We start from the raw sequence: 18,949 nt of genomic DNA on the forward strand, positions 1-18,949 counted from the left end.
GAACATCTGGCCTCTTTGAGAGCAAAGCAGACACGCCCAAGATACCCTGTCCTAACCAATGCCTAACAGACTGCTTCTGCTAGAGAAGGTGTTTTGGTTTTTTATATTCTCGTAAAATAGCTTTATTTTGTTACCTGTTCCTAAAAGACAAACTCAGGTTCACACAGCCTGTTTACAGTCTACATCAAGAGCTGGAAGACATCCTAGAGAGCAGGTGTCATCCTAATTAGGTATATATGGAAAGCACATCATACAATGAGAATATTAATCTTGTAGGTCCACTTTAGACAATGGATCCTTGGTCCACATTATCACAGGAACATTCTCTGGTGACACTAGTTAAGCACATGCTGTGTAACACGACAAGACATCTTGTGGTATGCTACTGTATCACTTTTACAAGATGTTACTTGGGGGCGTAAAGTAGTTGTGTACCAAGGACTGAAGGTTAACAGTAATGTTCTCGTTTCGTGCACTCGTGTCAGTGGAGAAGAGGCACACATTTATCCTATCTGTGAGGTTCAGATTTAAACAGCTCTCACAATGAATCAGAGAGCGACAACAATTAGGTAATGACTACTTTTGCGTCAACATAACTTTACAGGTAGAAAAGGGCTGTTAATGTTTCAAGCTAAGAAGGTAATAAAGAATTCAGAACTGAAATGTGGCAGGAAAAAATGATTCTGCTTTTTCTCTTCACCATGAAATATACAGCAGAAAATTCTGTGTATAAAATATATAGCACCAATTTTTTATTTTTTTTTTCAGAAGAGATGGCTCTCTGCCTGTTAGCATCTAGAAAGCAGTGATAATCATGCTAGCAACAAGCCTGACTTCCAGCTGATTTGGAGTGATTTTTCCTACTTCATCTCTGAGCCTCAGACTCTCCATTTGCTGACACTTTCCTATCTCTTAGTTTACATTATGCAGACTGTCCTATTAGTATTTGTGAAGTAGTCACAGACTGTGGAGTTTTCAGTCTTCGAAGAAGCACAGAGTATGTGCAGGTCTGTCGTACGCATCACATAACACGTCTGGAAGAATCAGCATGAGACTCAAATGAAATCCCCATTTTGGCCCTGGTTTTGCCACTGAACTCCTGAGTCATTTCTAACTCTCACGCATGCAAATTTCAGCCCTCTACATAAATGCTCACATGTCATGTGTTAAACAGTCATAGCTGCAAGCGTGTACCCGCTGCTACAACTTGAACGCTTGCATCCTTCAGACACTGGCACTTGCTAGCTACTTGTGCAGTTCCCAGAATTTATCCATGCATACATGACATAGACAAATGGACACTGGTTCAACACTTGTGCCCAAGTATCCCCATCAGTAGTTAAATCTCAGTCAACACGATTAACAGAAATATCTCTGCATGTATCTCTGCAAATGATGAATGCTCTAATTATGTCTCATATGTGCAAGACAAGTAGGCAGATGTCAAAAAAACAACCCTAACTTTTCTGGTTTTAAGTGAAAACAAAGCTTTTACAGAACACAGAGAACCTCCACATATCTCCTTTATTCATGACAAGCTTCATTTACTTGTTTGTTTTCTGAAACTGTCTTTCCTAAACACATCTATGTTATTTCAAAAATGGAACACATATAGTGAGTGGTTATCCTGTATGTATATTTTGACATGAGGAGCTGCTAACTACTTGAAAAGTAGTTACTGAGAATGAATAGTAAAAGCCTCTCAGATTTTATTTATTTTACAAATGTGCTGATGCCAACTCTCTAACAGTTAGAATCTTTATCATTTTTTTCCACCATACTGCAAATGTGAATATGAATTCTTAAAAAATTCTTTTAAAAAAAGACACAAAAAAGCAAAGCAGATGAAAACACAATTCTTCAAAGATCTTACAAGATCAAAATGATGCCATAAGGTCCAGCAAGATAAAACTGCATGAATAAGAATGAGCAGAAATAACAGCAAAAACATAAGTAAGGTAAAATAATACCATCCATTAGAATTCACACACACAAGTCCTTCAAATACACTGGAAGACATGAGAAATCTGGAAAGCTCCAAGTTAATGATCTGGAGCACTCTGAACTAAGGTGCCACTTACCAGCACATGTCACGAGTATGAAATAGTTTAACCTTGGCATCTCAGAGGAAATGGTAATCTTACGTGTCTTTTAAGTTTAAAGGCTTAGGAATGAGAAGACAAATTCAGAACCATAGCTGAGAACAGTATCTCCCTTGCTTCTATAGATGTTTTGTAAGTTTATCACTTGCTGTTCAGGTGTTTTGCTGATTTAACTCTTACACAGTACACACAGAAATCCAAAAACTCCACCAAAAAAAAAAAAAATCCGCCCCATACTGTACCAACATCCTGCCAAATTGTACCTTCAGATACATGCCTTTGACATAATTTATTTAAATCACAGCTTCACCATGCATTTGAGAATATTATACAGCCAACTATGAAATGTTTCTTTTTAGCAGATTAAACACATAGATGAGAGAAATGAATTTAGAGAGGCATAGAAAGAAATTCTGCAGAAAGCTGTTCTTGAGGAGCAAAAGGAAGCTCTTCACAGGGCTGAAAGGAGTCAGCTAATTGATTTGTCAGTCTGCAGTTCCCTGCTAAAGGGTCTTCTCTTCCCTACTCATAACTACTCTCCATCTAGGAAATTAATAATTTCACAACACACAGAAAGCACGGCTCTCATCTATCCCATGGTCCCAGGCAGCAAAAGCAGTTGTGTTCTGTTCCCTCGTGTTTCACCCGCATGCGCAAAAGTCAGGGATTTGATTTGCCCTCTAATGCAACACAGACCAGGTATGCTGCAATTCCTAGTAATTTCTTCAAAAAGATAGTTCTTTTTCCACCACTATCGGTAATGCCCTGCCAACATCTCCAAAACTATTTGAGTCAAGATCTTTAAATTTTTCCTATAGAGGAAAAAAAGGACAGTCTGCTACTAGGTGAATAAAAAGACTAAGCACTTATTTTATTTAAAATAGCAAAAAAGAACAAATACTGGATTCTGTATCGTAGCTGATAGAGCCTTGTACTGTCTTCTGATTTCTGAGTATTCCTTGCAGTACCTACAAAGCAGCTCTTCTCACAGTTATTTTGTACACATATTTCTCTATATACAGTATATCTGCTGCCTAACCTTTAAGAAATGTGTATTTTCCCAGTCATTGAAAGTGCATATATAGGATGACTCAAGTTTTTGTTTGTAGACAACTGACATAGGATTTATAGTTGCAATTTACTGAACAGCTTTATAAACTGCTATTTAAAGCAGTTCTGTTCACATACACTAAAAAGTTTTTTTATGAAAGCGAGATCATTTAAGCCCAGTCCATGCATGTCTTTTTATTCTTTCATCCTGTCTTCCAATTCTTACAGTATATTTTAACAGCTTGTCAAAAATGCCACCTCCTTTCCATCACCAGTACTACTGGAAAGAGAATCTAGGGAAATATTTTTTACAAAGTAGTTCCAAAACTTCCTACAATGGCCAGAAGATTAAATATTGCACCCTGACGTACAAAGGCATTATAAAAAAAAAAAAAACCACACCCACAATGCAAAGGCAGGAAGGAATGTGGTGTATGTTGATTCATCAATTTAGTTTTTAATAAGTACATCATGGGTACAAATAATAGCAAGCTCCAGGAAGCACTGAGGAGCAAAAAGGAGAATAATGCCCCATTGCATTCATTCCTGTGATGGAATAATACATCAACAGAAGTACCTCAGCTACACTCTTCTAAGAAATAGGTCTCTCTTGTATCATAGGAAAACCATTTCTGTAAAATACCTTGCCCACAGAAGTACTTCAGGAAGGACTGTGGATCATCATTTCTATATTCAAGCCTCAGCCCACCTCCATACTTACCTTTCTCACAAATGTCAGCAGAATTCCCACTTACTAAATTAATGCATCTTATAAAAACGTTGTTCTCCGTAAAACATTTTAGAAGGAAGGTGCTACTGTGTGAAAAATGATATTTTAAACATTTTAACGACAGTATGACCATGGTGTGGCAAGGCACAACTTCAACAATGAAGCATGCCCACAGATAGGTAATCTGAATGGTCCAGCACTCCTTGTAATCTTCAATCCATATTTATGAATGAAAAAAGGGCCCTTGTGACGTTCACCATCACAAAACTGAACTTTGCAATGAAATTCATCAAACATTTATTTCATACTATGTTTCTGAGTAGGTTGTTAATGGGACAGGTCTTTGAATCTTTTGTTTACCTTCACAATACGCAGAGTCCCCTTGGACAGACAGATAACCATTCTTGCACTCACAAGTAGCTTTTGTGTTCCAGTTTTTGCACTCTGAATTTTCACCACATCTGTGTCCCTCTGCACAGAAGTTATGGCCTGAAATACAAGGAACATGCAACCTGGTATTAGAACATCTTCATTTCAGATATTCAAGTTTAATATTTACATTGACTGTATTACTCTGAAAAACTCTGGCATGATACATTCCAGAAATTCTCTCTACAAACCTAGCTGGTGCACACAGGCTTTTCGGATTCCTCCATGAATCCGTTCTCAGTAAAACCATTTTGTTCAAAAATGTATTTGTATGACTAGTTGCAGTCAGGAGAAAAGCCAGCTCCAAAGCAGGAAGCCACGACAATACATTAGTCTTCTACTGAACCCACGTAGGATACGATGCCACCTTATCTCCAATTGCCAATAAGTGTAATCCTAACTTACACTAAAAGGATAACAAAGTTTAATATAAAAAAAGAAAAATCCTTCACAGTTCTCTTATTATGCATCATCAAGCATGCTTTTGAAAAAGCAAAAATGACATGATGCATTAGAACACAAAACTTTGCTGTAGTCAAAACAGCCTCATGCACTGCTTTGTAATTCTGTCATCAAAAACTAGCTGGATTGTTTCTACAGTTTATAATTAATCCATGCATCGTGTTTTGTAAGGGAGAGTTTTTACTAATCTCTCCTTTTTCCTTGACACAAATTCTGAGTAGCTTCTTTGTGAACAGTTTCTTTTATTCCATACAAAGTCATTTCTACAAATATGACGAACTTTTCCACTGTCTTCTATAAAGGCACAACTGGCTGAAGTTCTTTCTTCCTGATTTTCAGTATTTCTCAAAGATGTGTCAAAATCTCTCTCTGCTAAAGTCTAAAGTCAAAGTAATTGCAACTTTATCTCTTTAAAGGCACTCTGGAACACTGGGAATACTGTAGGAAATAACTAAATACCTTCCAGAATCTGACAACTGGGAATTTATTTCCCCCCCATTGGTGTATTTTTGATGTATTAATATCCAGGAATCAATTTCTATTTGCCTGAGAAACATAAACAGTCATTTTGGTAATTCTTATCTTCTTCTGGATTTTCTTTCCTAGAAGGGGGGAAACCAATGAAATCCAGACATGCCATCAGCTACTTGTATTCCAACTTGCACTTACATGAATACAAGAACAGTTTCTGACAATTCTGCCCAGTCATAAAGGAGCAAACTAAAAGTTCTAGTTCACTAATTCTAAACTTAGACTTGACATCCCCTAAAGACAGCTAAGAAAAAGACGACCTGGACTTCTAAGATCTAAATGTCAGATTCAGATCTTTGTTCATATCCCTTGCTTTGCTATTCTTTAAGGAACTTTGGAAGGCTTTAGCTTATATTAAATACAGTTTTCATCTACAGTAAGCAAATTTTCACAGGGCTATCCTGAAGCTTTTCACAGAGAAGTTTTTTTATTTGTTTATAAACATGCACTTCAGTCATCTAGTAATTTAAAACTCGGGCTTTGTGGTTTTAGTGCACTCCAACTTCATGAATCTGATCATCTAACATTGGGTTGTGAGGTCATTTTTTAAAAAATATGACTCTTGTTAGCAAGGAGGACACTTTCTCAGTGTCAACGTCCAACTCTACACTTAAACTTCAGATTAATTTTATTAACAACCAAGGTATCTTCCTTGTGCTCAGCTGGCTCATTCTTTCATTGCAGTCCAGCTTGCGAAAAAGAACCAACTCCACTAATGAAAATTTCAGATATCCCTTCTAGTCTTCATTCATTTCACAGTCTGGTAAAAATCACTCAAGTATCCCAGATACAACCTTGTCAAGCCTGGGTACATTTTATACCAGTAAAAAAGGGCTCAGTTACATTCCTTTAGCCATTTATGCAATCACAGTATTTGACTTATCATTTTTGCCTTTGTAATTATAATCAAAGCTGAACACTGGAACCCGTCTCCCCAGACTTACCCATTCAGCATCTAATTTACACTCCCCAAGCAGGATTACTATTCTGTTGGCATTCTAGATAATACCCAAGAGACAAGTCTTCTAACACTTTCTTTGTCACTGTTTCCCCTAAGACTATGACATCCTAGTCTAGAATGCTTCTTTATAATAATAATTCTCCTTTGAACTCACACACAGTATTAATTTTATCTTTGATTATTATTGGTAGATACTACTACTCAGAACCCATGTAACATACCAGTGTATTAAGCTAGGTACCACATTAAAATGTAGTATTTTTATAGTGTGAATTGTTACTACTGTCTTAGGATATTTTTTAAATTTATTTATTTATGTTTCTCTTGCATCCAAACCTGTAAAAAACATTTAATCTTTCTCACCATGTTTTTAGTTACAATAGTCCTTATATAATATTTTACATCAAAAAACTTTGTTCCTAAGCTCTTTTTATCCCAGGGAGTCAACATTTTACCTTGTGATCAGTTCACGGCAAATTTAACACTTACACTTAGCCAAAGGGATGGCTTCTCATGGTTAACTTTCATCATAAGTCCCAAGTCCCAGATCAACCACTCTTCTCTAATAGTACTTTCTCCCAAGCACAAGCTGCTGATTAGTTTTCAATATCACACCATAGCCCTACAAATTTTTCACTATTTCCCACCTCAGAAATCATCAGTAGATATGATCACTACCCTAACTATCCATTTTGTACTGCTAGAGCTGTCACCTTTTTTAAAAAGAATCTCTGGAAAAAAACTGCTTTTGTTCCCTTGTTATCATCTCAAATATGAACTGTCGCCATTCAGAATCAGATTCTTTCTTATGTTTTCAAGCTTGAAGGCTGTTAAAAGAACATAGAAGAAAATAAGTAACGCTCCAGTTCTGTAACTTGCATAATTAGAGGCTCTAAAGAACTTTTCATTGTTCTTCTCTCATTAGGAATACACAATGATAGAACACCTACTACATCTCTAGACTGCCTTGGCATTTATTATTATAAGACCTGTGAAACACTGTTTCCTGCCTTTTAAAAATGCTGACTAAAAGTTACCCAACTTCAATTTCAGAAAACTTGTTCAATACCTCTCTAAGTGGAAAGCAGAAGCCATTCCTGTTAAGACCATGCATGGTGCTACGACACGGTATGTCACCAAGCTTTTACAAAACAAATATAATTCAAGATTAACCAGCAGGAAAAAAAATACAAAACAAACCAAAACACATATTTGATGGTATAGAAGAGTAAGGGCTCACTGTGCCTCTGCCAGAGTAGACATACCATTGATTGGATCAGAGGCTTTACCGAATACTTTGCTTTTGCAGTGAAGATGCACATTTAGCACTTCAAAAGAGCCAAGAGGTGCATACCAAGGAAGGGTGGCTCTTGCATTTCTTAGACCCTGGTCTGCCTTTCCCCAGCTGCAGTTTCAGAGGCAAGAAAGGAACAAAATGCTATCTATTCTATCTTAGCTCTTATTGGGTCTGAGGGCTTCTCCGGCTCTTCTGGCAAATAAAAGGCCACCTCATATTAGGACTGTAACATGAAGAAATAAGCTAGCTGCATTCTTTGCACATTTAATAATCCCAATTCAACACCTAATTTAGCTAAGTATTTTCATTCATTCCTATTCAGCAGAACAGTCAGGAATACACACAGGGCCAATGACTGCAACAATCATGCTTATGTTCCTGACTAAACACGGACAGACTTCAGCACTGACTTAAACATCGATCTAGTCATGGGAGCAACTGCTTATCCCCAAGCAAGCAGAATGGAAAAAAATGCAAACATCTGATTTTTATTAATTCTTTGGTGTGAAATGGATTATAGGGTTCCTTTAAAATACCTCCACAGACGGCAAAACCACCCATTGATACTGCAGCGGGATCTCTGAATCTCAACCATGGGTGGCAGCGAGTAGAGGGCATACATTCTGATTGCCCAGGTGAAAAATAACTGAATTACTGAGACTTCAGAATATTCAGCAAAGTCTTATCTGAGACAGTCAGCTCTTCTCTAAATATAAGAAATGGCTTAAAATAGAATCATCACATCTGAGCAAGCAGGCAATTGGAGAGGATTTGACAGAAGCACACAAAATCTTAAATAGTTCTGATAATCTAAACTAATTTCAGGCCAACACAGATGACAAGGCAAGTGAGCATGAATTAAAATTACAGATAAACACATTCAGAACAGATGTCAGAAACCATTTTCCCCACACATACACACATAGCCATAAATGTGCACAACAGCCCTTCCAAGTCATTCAAGGTGTTCAAGATACAATTCAGTACTACCAACAGGGGAATTAAATCTTGAAGAGTGTGTTTAGATTTTTGATGGGCCTGATGACCTCTGCTCCTTCCCCAAACATTTCTGATAACATTACTCTCTCCCTTTATCAAGGCTGCTGAAACATTTGTTCCAATTTTTCTTAAGAACATATTTGTATCTTTTTACTTCTTTCTTCTGACTGTAGAATGACCATTAATAAATGTACTAAAGCAATTATGAAAAAGATCAGATTTCATGCTAGCAGACATAAAACTATCACTTCTGCAGCATCGGGAACTGCGCAACTGGGTAGGGCTTAGTGGTCTCAAGTCAGATTATCTAAAATTAAATATTTATTCCATTTTGGGACACCTGAATATTGCTCTTATTTTTCTAAGCTTCTTGACATCTTCAGGTTCCAGTTCCCAGGATCCACTTTTCCAAAGCAGCATGCTAAGCTAATTTGTGCTGTCACCTAGTTTCTTAAGCACCTAATATATTTGGTAAATTTGCTTAATTATTGACTGAAGAATATAAGAACTCATTCAAGACTACAGCTGGAATCAAGATATCTTATATCCATATCTCTTCTACTTTTTTTACGGCCAACACTGATGTGCCTCATTTTTCTGAGGGTTTCCTCCTAACATCTGTAATGCCTTCTGTACTACTTACAATATTCCTAGCTGTTCCCTTCAAAACTGTAAAACCCCTGTACTCTTGCTGTTCCAGAAGCTACCCTTCAGCAATCCACATTTCATATTTCAGAGGCTCCTAAAAAGAACGCTGACGGTGCTTCCATTAATAGCATTAGCAATGTTCAAAAGGTCCAAGGTAATTTCAACCTCAAAGTCTTTACTATTGTTATGATTTAACCCCACAGTTACTACATAAATGTGTAAAGTAAATCTGGGGGACAAGTCATAGGAAAAGTCATAAAATTTGCACCAGCAATTACGCCCTTTTGTGATCTGAATCTGTTTTTAATGAGTCATGAGCAATGAAGCACTTTGAACAGCAGCTTTTACGCCTTCAGAGACTCTGGTCCCAGAACTCAGTGGTCTGACATAAAACTCAGTAACTTCATAAATTCTTTCAAGCTGCTATACCAATGTACACCTTATTACATACTGCTTATTTGTGCACATTAGAATAATGGTATTGCACAACCAAATAAGCTTTTTTTTTTTTAGATATAAAGCTCTTCTAAATCGTAAGTAACATTATGACTATGTTTAGAAATAAACTGATTCATATTTATGAACCTCCATTACATCTTAATATATCTAAAACCTTGAAATAACTCATACCTCACAGCAGTGAATGAGGAACATTCAATTTCTGAAAAAGCAAAACTCAGTTTCACAGCTAGACAGGGAGAGATGAGGAACACGCTAACTGAAGAGCCTTCTCATCCTCTAATTAAAAGAATAAAAAACTCCTTAAAACAAAGCAAAGCAATACAAATAAGGGTGTCAAAAGCCCCATTTTTAGACTTCAATGATGTTCCCTGCCATAAAACACACGCTTCAGCTCATCAGTAGGATTCTCCGCTTCCTGCTAACCAGCATCACCAGCCAATCTAAATCCATCAGGCAAACCATATTACAGGACAGCAAATAAAAACTATACTTTCTCCAGAAACCAAACAGTGCTCACTACTTCATTATTTTCTCACACTCTCTCTTTTAAGGAGAGCATGACTGAAACTGCTAGGGCTGTTAAGGCTATTCTTACATACTAAAATTGTGAGCACAACAACATAAAAATTCTCTCATGAAACTTTATTTGAATCGCTCATTCAAAAGAGAAAAAATTCACACTTTCAAAATTATACACTGTCTTTGGCAAGGAGAAAAACAGCTAAAGGGAACAATAAAACACTTTTATGACACTGTTTTTTGATATTAGATTTGTCCCTGGGCTATAAAATATGTAACAGGCATGCTGTAAGAAAAATGAGTGAGTCTCAAAAAAAATACTAAAAAATACATTTTATTACACAATGATTCTTTGTAAAATTGTAAAATTAACCAGAATTTCTATAAGCCTAAAAAGTCAGCTTAATTATACCATATTGTCCTGCTGAAAAGTACGAAATAGCACATAGTTTAAGCAGAAATTTGTACTGAAGCACACAGATTAAGGGAAAAAGTAGGTATACTCTATATGACATTCAGGGATAGATCCTATATACAGATCTGATGAGGTCCATTTTTGCATTCAGCAACAACAAATCACAAAAATAGCTGTCATTGTACAGCAGAGTTCTTCCATACTATGCCTGCCTTGCTGTACACCTTATACAATCATTCTACTGAAATCTTGAAATTGGATTTTAGCAATATATTACCTTTTGCTATACTATAAACTCACATAGCAAACTTGAAGAAGAAAAGGTACTGTTTACTGTCCTTACTTTTGTAACCATTTATAAGCAATAATGACTATCTAGGAAGCCCACCAGCTGTGTACATTACAGTGTTCAACTTGGTCCTTTGCTGACTCACAATTTCCATGACCATAAACACCACAGATTTATTTTTTGCCTTGCATACCCTATTTTATTTTAGGCACTTATCTATTATTGTGGTAGGTATTACAGAGATCCCTGAAGAGGGTACAATCTCATACCACAGCACCATGAAGTTTCCATATTTCTCTGACTTTTTTCCTTCTGTTGATCCCCCACATTTATCCTTTTATTAAATGCAAATTCCTTTGCTGCAGCTAGAAAAGCACAAGCTGCAAACCTCCTACCCTTACCCAGTTCATCAGAAGGTATTCTATAATTCTACAAAACATGGAAGTCAGTGGAAGTTTTCTGTTTCCACAGCTAGATACTAAAGAAAGCACAGACAGATACAAAACCAGAACCTACCAGTCACTAGTAAGCACTGATAAACGTTACATAGAATTATTGTTCTCATTTAACATTATTAGTAAATGCTTACTAATCACCTTGTTGACTAACTAAAGGCCTAGCTAAAGGCTAATGCAAAGAATTAGCTGTACCATCATACATACAATGTGAAATTTGCACGTGATGTGCAAATGAGCCATGTGGGCTTCCAGTAAATGCTCTGATTACTCAGGACAATATTTACTACAATATCTCTTCCTCATTACTTTTGCTTGAACAGTAGAAGCTGCATACGTCTCTGAAACAGGTCATTATTGCAAAACGGAGAAGCACTCTATCCTTTCCCAATAAAGGGCACACTGGCACATGATGGGACCAGAAACTATGGCCTGCTTGCTGTATCAGAAGGCACCCGTTTGCATGATAAAGCCCATACTAATATGGAATTCTGAACAAATTTCTATTTTTAACACCAGCACTCTACATATGATAAAATTATACACTACCGCTTTGGGTTGCGTGCAACTGAAGCAAAAGTGTCAAGCAGCATATATTCTACTTCAAGAGATCAAAAGCAATTTAGGAGCATGAACTTCAATTTATGCCTTTGTAAAGTTGACAAAATTAATCATATCTTTAAGCATCATTTTCAACAGAATTTTAAAAAGTAAAGATGAAATACAAGAGGAGGTGGTACTGTTTTAGCAGTCGGCTAAAGCAGAACTGAGGTGGAAGTTTAATGTATCCATTTGAAGGCACTGTGTATCCGAATTCGTAGGAAGTGAAAGTACAATTTCTTCTTTTGCTTCTAGAGACCATCACATAAGTATATATATTCATGCTATTTTATAAATAATAAAAACAATTTTGGGATTAATAACTAAAAAGAGTACCTATCACTAACAATAATATAGAGCTGAATAATTACAGAACTTTCATCAACTTTGAAGCTTTCAGATTTCTAACGCTTTCAAGAAATGAAGACAATTTTTTCCATACTGCAGTACATCAAACTGGGCCATCTGTTAAGAAGTATCATTAAGACATCGAGCCCTCTGAGGGACAAAGAAAGAGCATTTAGTGTTTCCTTAAGTAGCTACAGATGTTTCTAGAAACTGTTTAAAAAAATAAACGTGCATATTCTCAGACCATGATCCAAGCAAGCAGTCTCAAACGTGCTGGCCCCTGCAACCACATGCATATGCTTGCAAGTTCAAGGCCCTAGTAAATATTTAACTACGCATATTTAGTAATTAATATTTACTGGCTAAGGGAGAGATTCAGAGCCCCTTCATTGGCATCTACAATGATACTGGAGGAATTTACATACAGGCAAGACAAGTAGTCCAGCAGGTCCCAATAACCATCTAAACCTGGCAATGTCTAATGCTCATCTGGCACACCTCTCACTTGAGATTTCTGAAATGCATCGCTAAAGGCTGACACTCAAGTCCTGCTCTGAGACACCAGGCTCCCCTTAAGCTCAGCTGAAACTCAGCACCAAGGGAAAAGTGTGGAACAGAGATGCAATACACAGGGAATAATTATTCTAACATCATTCACCCAACAACTCACTGATGACAACACACTTAAAGAAGCTTGTTCAAGTTCTCTAGTCTTACAATACCTGCATTCTCCTCATTTAAGGGGATTTCCTCAACTAAGATTTCAGCTATAGTTTGTTCAGTCTGGTCCAATATGCAACCAGGATTCACCAGGGCTGAAAGGGAGCAAGCGAGAGGAACCTGCATCTCCACACCCCACTGCAAGGAGAAAAAATGGGGTTCCAGGCTCTAGGGTTATTTTTTCATTTTTATTCTGTAATTGCCCAGCTTAATTCATAAATGAGTCCTGAGAGAGCTTAGACCTAAATCAACCTCCAAATACTGGAATCTTAACATTATTATTGTGGTTTTAAAATAGAGAGCTTGAAAAAGCTTTTTCAAAACCCTGTACATTCAGTGCAGTTGTAAGTTTAAGCAACATAAATTATCTTTTTCAAACATAACTTCTTCCTAATGGGAATTCTTAAGAGATATTGGGCCCTTTCCCAACTCCTCCTTTTCTCCCTCACCCTCTCTAATTCAGAGCAATTACAGCTGTGTAACTGGTAAGTATTCTACCCAAAGGAATATCAGAAACTGGTTTTACATGAACACTAATTACAGACTCAAGGTTTACAGAGGTACCTAATATCTCATTAAAAAGGAACTGCTCCTTCCAGTGTATCCCCTCCATTGAACCACCAGTTTATATTTCTTCCAAACGTGCACAGTCTCTGGCTTACCTCTACAAACACTGCAGCATTGGTTCTCTGGAAGAACGTGATCTTTTTCTGAGCAGTTCAATGGTGGACAAGTCTCTGTTACTTTTACTAAAACTCCATTCTGAAAATAAACAACATTTTAAAAAATAACTGATGAAACCATGTGTAATGGCATCGATGACATAATTTTCAATCTATAACTCTGGTAATCTCTAGTAACAATACAGGTAAACTAGCAGGCAGCAAGTTAAATTCATTCTTCATGACATCCTTACAACACCATAACATCAAACATAAAGTAATTTACTTGGACATTTCTACACCGAGAGTTGAGGGAAAGGGGAAAAGCAAAGCAGGGAAAACAAACACACGGACACAGACACACCAAAAAACAAAACAAAAAAACAAAAAAGACATCCCTCCTCAAAAAAATCCAAACCACTGAAAACACCAAACACCTGAAAAAAAAGGAAAAAAGAAAAAGAAAAAAGGGAAAAACATAATAAAAAGATAAAAGGCACTTAAGCCTAAAATTCTATAGCAGTTTTTCCAAATACTTTGTTTCCAAGTATAGTTGTTTTCCTTCCAAGTATTTGAAAGAGTTAAAGCATTTCACTCCAGGTTTTTACTAAAGACAGTCTTACCTGCTTTATGCAAGTCAGAGTTTTACTCCTCTTTACTCCTCTCCTACTTACTCTTCATATTCTACACAACTCACTGACAAATTACTCAAACACAGCAGATAGAAGACCAACATTTTCAAGTGTAATGTGTTGTGCTGCTGTGTCCAATTAAGTGTCTGTTCTTTAGAATGAATTACTGATGGCCTAATTTCCAAAATTTAAGTCTTTCAAAGGTATGGCAAAGCAAAAATTCCATCTTATACCCCTATTGGAGGTATCCATATAGAAACTGCCATATAAAACATAGATCAAGGTCAAGATATTTCTATGATTTTGATTTCTGCTGGATTTAGAGTAAGCCTGTGTATAGGTTTAGATGCTGGCAGAAATTTTCTAAAATAATAAAAGCAGAGCCTTTCTGGGGAAATTTTACACCAAGTTTTACTTCATCTTCTTCCCATCTAGGATGCCAGCTTCATCACCCCTCCAACAGCTGTCTTGCTCTTCAGTTAGTTGTTTCTTAACATCTTGTCCCAAAATAGCTTCCTCTTTTCCCTTGTCCCCCTCCAGCCTTCCTCATACCATAGCTTACTTCTTCAGCATCCCTTGTGCAGCTGTGCCATCACTGCAAACTGGCCAGTGGACCACAGATTAACAACCAGAATGTTCACTCAGTAGGAGCCACAGTAACTATCACACAGGACTGTCCACACCTGAGTAATCCCATTTTCCAAAGGGCTGTGAAACTCCACTAAGAAAGCAGGCAGCCTGCTATGTGAATACACCTTTTTAATATAAATCTAGTCCCCACTCCTCCCAAAATATTTTTCATGATGTCTCAGATGGTGGAACAAAAAGATCGAACAAGAATTTATCTTTCTTCAAAGACATAAATTACATTTTCTAACTATCATGACTGCAGAGAAAAATTTTAAAATATGGTCCAAATACATCTAGGGCTGAGAAAACAGAGGAAAACCAATGCTCAAAAAAAAAGACAAAATATGTTATTAAAGCCACCATTCTCATAATCTTAGTGATCAGATCCATGACTTTGAACAGAGGATATTAAAAATATGTATGTGTCTACCCTGTACGAACAAACACCCCTATACAGAGACACACCTGCTAGCCAGAATCTTGCTTTCATACCTACAGGACACTGTGCCACACCATGCCGAAAGACTAGCTCAGATGCCAGAACCAGTTGAGGTAAAACTCTGTGCTGGTAATTAGCCTCACCAGCCATGCCACACTAATTCAGCTGTGTGGCTTCAGGCTCCAGAATTAGCTCTCACAGAGCATCAAGCTGCCCCACACAGCTATGAACATGGAAATGCCTGCTGAATCAACAAGGGGCACATGAAGCATGAGGCACCCAGCACCTAGTGGGACTTACAATTGAGAAGTGCAGCAGACACAGAGAATGCAAAACGGACCGTTCTACAATCACTGAGATTGCAATCTTAAAGCTAAGCAGGGACAAGTCTCTTCTTTCATTTCCCAATTGTCTTTAGTGGCAAGCTACATCAGTTGCTGTCATGAAAAATAATATTAAAAACCCCACAATCATCTTTTTTTTTAAAAAAAAAAAAAAAAGCAGCTCCCTACAGCATCACATACAGCATGCATCATTGAAGCAAGTGCCCACACAAGAGCAGTGAAGTTAATGGAGATATTAGGTCTCCTTCTGATCTCACTTCCGTAAGTGAAAGGGAGGAATCCCCCACGGTTGCCTGTGCCACTGCAGCAGCAAAGGTGATAAAAGAACCAGACACACTGAGCCGTCATTTACTATCACATTATCAAGCTACCAGCTGGAAAATCTCTGACTATAACTCATCACCTATTCAAGCTCAGACAAGACAACTGCAGCAGGAAGGGTACAGTATGTCAACAGATGGACAAAAAGCATTGACTGATGATAAAACTGGGCAAAAAGATGGCAAGAAATCAAGAAATTGTATGAAAGTCAAAACAGTTATAGGGATGAGTCAAAAAGCTAAAAACAAATTCAATTCAAGCTCACATCTTCTTTAATGAATCATAAAGAGATTTAAAAAAACACAAATTCAGAATTCCATTAATTTAACGACAGTAAGATTTTATTACCCTAAGTTTCCCATTTTCTCCAGAATTTGCATCTTGGAAAAAGATTGAACATATTTGTAATTAAGTTTTAAAACAATTAAAATACTTCCATGTTGAGTATTCTTTGGATTAAAATCAGTTTGTTATAAACTAGTACAGATCCAATTATAAGAATTATCATCATTAGATTTCAGATTTTATCCACTAAGATAAGTAAGAACAGTTCACGCTTCAGAATTATTGCTTCAGGCAGCCTTGGAAAAATTACTAACTTTTTATACTCAATTCACATATGTAGTCATCGAATGTGGACAAAAATAGATGTCAAAAAGATGTTCTTCTGAAATAAATAGGTCAAGCTCCAACTGTGACATAAAACCCACAAAGAATGAGATGTGGAGTCAAACATTTACAAGATGATTAAATGTCTTGTAATTACAAAGGTAAGTACATAAAAAAAAGAATTGGCTATAAGCCTAATCAGTGACATGCAGTGAAAATCTGAACCACAAACAGCTCATCTCAGATGATCAGCTTTGGAAAATAATGGCAAGATTTCAGATAAGATTATTTTGGGGGGGGTTTTGCTGTTTGTGGGGTTTTTTTCCCCTCTTGTTTTAACTGTTACTGATCAGCCTTTCAGAAGAAAGTTCCAAATGGCATCCTTAGCTGTCACTCTAGGAACCACATTGTTCCTTATGAAAAACTTTTTAGTCAAGCTTCCTGAAAGTCCACGGAGCCCTGTCCATCTTTCCAGCATTTGTATGCCACTCTAGCTTCCTGCTCCCAGTGTTAATGAAGAGGAATTTCTTCTTGCACCCTTTGCTGTCGAACACATCTTCTGGTTATGAACAGGCATCGTGCCATTCGCTGGCATTAACCCACAAGTCAGCTGATCAGCAGTAAACTCCCAATCCAACAAAAGTTATAGAGTTCCTTCCATTGACCTCAAATAAACCACAACAGCATATTGACGAAATTCACAAACAGAAATAGCCACTTATTGAATGCAGAAAGGTGCAGTTTTCTAAAACACAAACACACCTTTTTTAGAGGGAAAAAAGGGTCAAGAGGACCCTCAAGGAGTTTAACGAGGAGAAGTGCAAAGCCCTGCACTTGGGGAGGAACAACCTCACGCACCAGTGTGTGCTGAGGTCACCCAGCTAGAAAGCAGCTTTGCAGAAAAGGACCTGGGGTTCCTGGCAGACACCAACTTGAAGATGAGCCAGCCATGTACCCTTGCAGCAAAAAAAGCTAAATATAACTTGGGCTGCATTAGGCAAAGTATTGCCAGCAGGTCAAGGGAGGTGATCCTTCCCCTCTGCTCAGCACTGGTGTGCTGGGTTTGTGTGTGTGCAGTGGGGTTTTGGTGGGAGGGAAGGGGGCTACAGCCGTGGTCCCTGTGAGTAGCTTCTCAAAGCTCCCCCAGCTCCAACTCAGACCCGCCTCTGGCCAAAGCCAAGCCATTTAGTGACAGTGGCTGCACCTCTGCAATAACATATTTAAGAAGGAGAACCTAGGAGGAGGAGTTGTAGTTGTGGGGAGGAGTTGTAGGGAGGACAGTTATACAAACACCGAGGTCAGTGGAAGAAAAGAGGAGGAAAGGGGGGAGGTGCGTTGGAGCAGAGACCCCCCCTGCAGCCCATGGTGAGGTTGCACCCCATGGAGGTCACTGGGGGAGCAGATGCCAACCTGCAGCCCACGGATGGCCCCATGTCAGAGCAGGTGCCCGAAAAAGGCCAGGACTCTATGGGAAGAAGCCCCCACTGTTGTAGTTTGGTGCTGAATTGCAAAATGCAGAGGGTGAGGAACCCCTGCTGCAGCATCTCAGAAAGAGTTGCATCACGTGTGAAGGACACGCGCCAGAGAAAGTTCCTCGAGGACCGTCTCCCATGAGAGAGGGACACCATTCTGGAGTAGGGGAAGAGTGCAAGGAGTCCCCACCCTGAGGAGGAAGGAGCAGCAGGACTGACCACACCTCCCATTCCCTTGCCCCTCTGCAACACTTGGGTGGGAAGGTAGAGAAACTGGGGATAAAACTGAGCTTGGGAAGAAGGGAGGGGTGGGAAAGGTGTTTTCAAGATGTGTTAATGCTTTTCACTGTCCTACTCTGTTTGTTAAGTGTTATTGTTAGCATCTGAATTAAATTATGTTGTTGTTCTTACCCTGAGGAGTCTTTTTCCTGTGACCATAATGGGTGAGTCATCCCACTCTGTCCTTATCTCAATTCCTGAGCCTTCAGCTTTATTGCTCCTTCCCAGTCCTGAGGGGGGAAGGGGTGAGTGAGCAGCTGAGTTGGTGCTCAGTTTACCTCTGGGCTCAAGCCACAGACAGCTGGTGAGGCCACACCTGCTGGGTCCAGTTCTGGCCTCCCCAGTATGTGAGAGTGATGGAACAACTGGAGACAGACCAGCCATGGACCATGAGGATACGTAAGGGACTGGAGCACGTCACATATGAGGAAAGGCTGAGAGAGCTGGGACTCTTTAGCCTGGAGAGGAGAACACTCAGAGGAATCTTACCAGTGCATATAAATACTTGAAGGGAGGGTGCAAAGAAGATAGAGACAGGCTCTTT

At 38.3% G+C, this 18,949-nt stretch overlaps 1 protein-coding gene across 2 annotated transcripts in view; it reads right to left on the bottom strand.

Moving 5' to 3' along the window:
* Positions 1-18,949, bottom strand: part of NELL1 (neural EGFL like 1) — a 296,852-nt gene that overhangs the window by 198,244 nt on the left and 79,659 nt on the right. For both annotated transcript variants that reach the window (XM_074918430.1, XM_074918429.1), the window contains exons 11-12: positions 13,680-13,779; positions 4,243-4,371 (exon numbers count right to left, since the gene is read on the bottom strand). In XM_074918430.1, coding sequence (XP_074774531.1) covers positions 4,243-4,371; positions 13,680-13,779 — 229 coding nt within the window. The remainder of the gene's footprint in view (positions 1-4,242; positions 4,372-13,679; positions 13,780-18,949) is intronic.

This window comes from Athene noctua, chromosome 14, assembly GCF_965140245.1.
Source record: "Athene noctua chromosome 14, bAthNoc1.hap1.1, whole genome shotgun sequence".
Taxonomy (NCBI): Eukaryota; Metazoa; Chordata; class Aves; order Strigiformes; family Strigidae; genus Athene; species Athene noctua.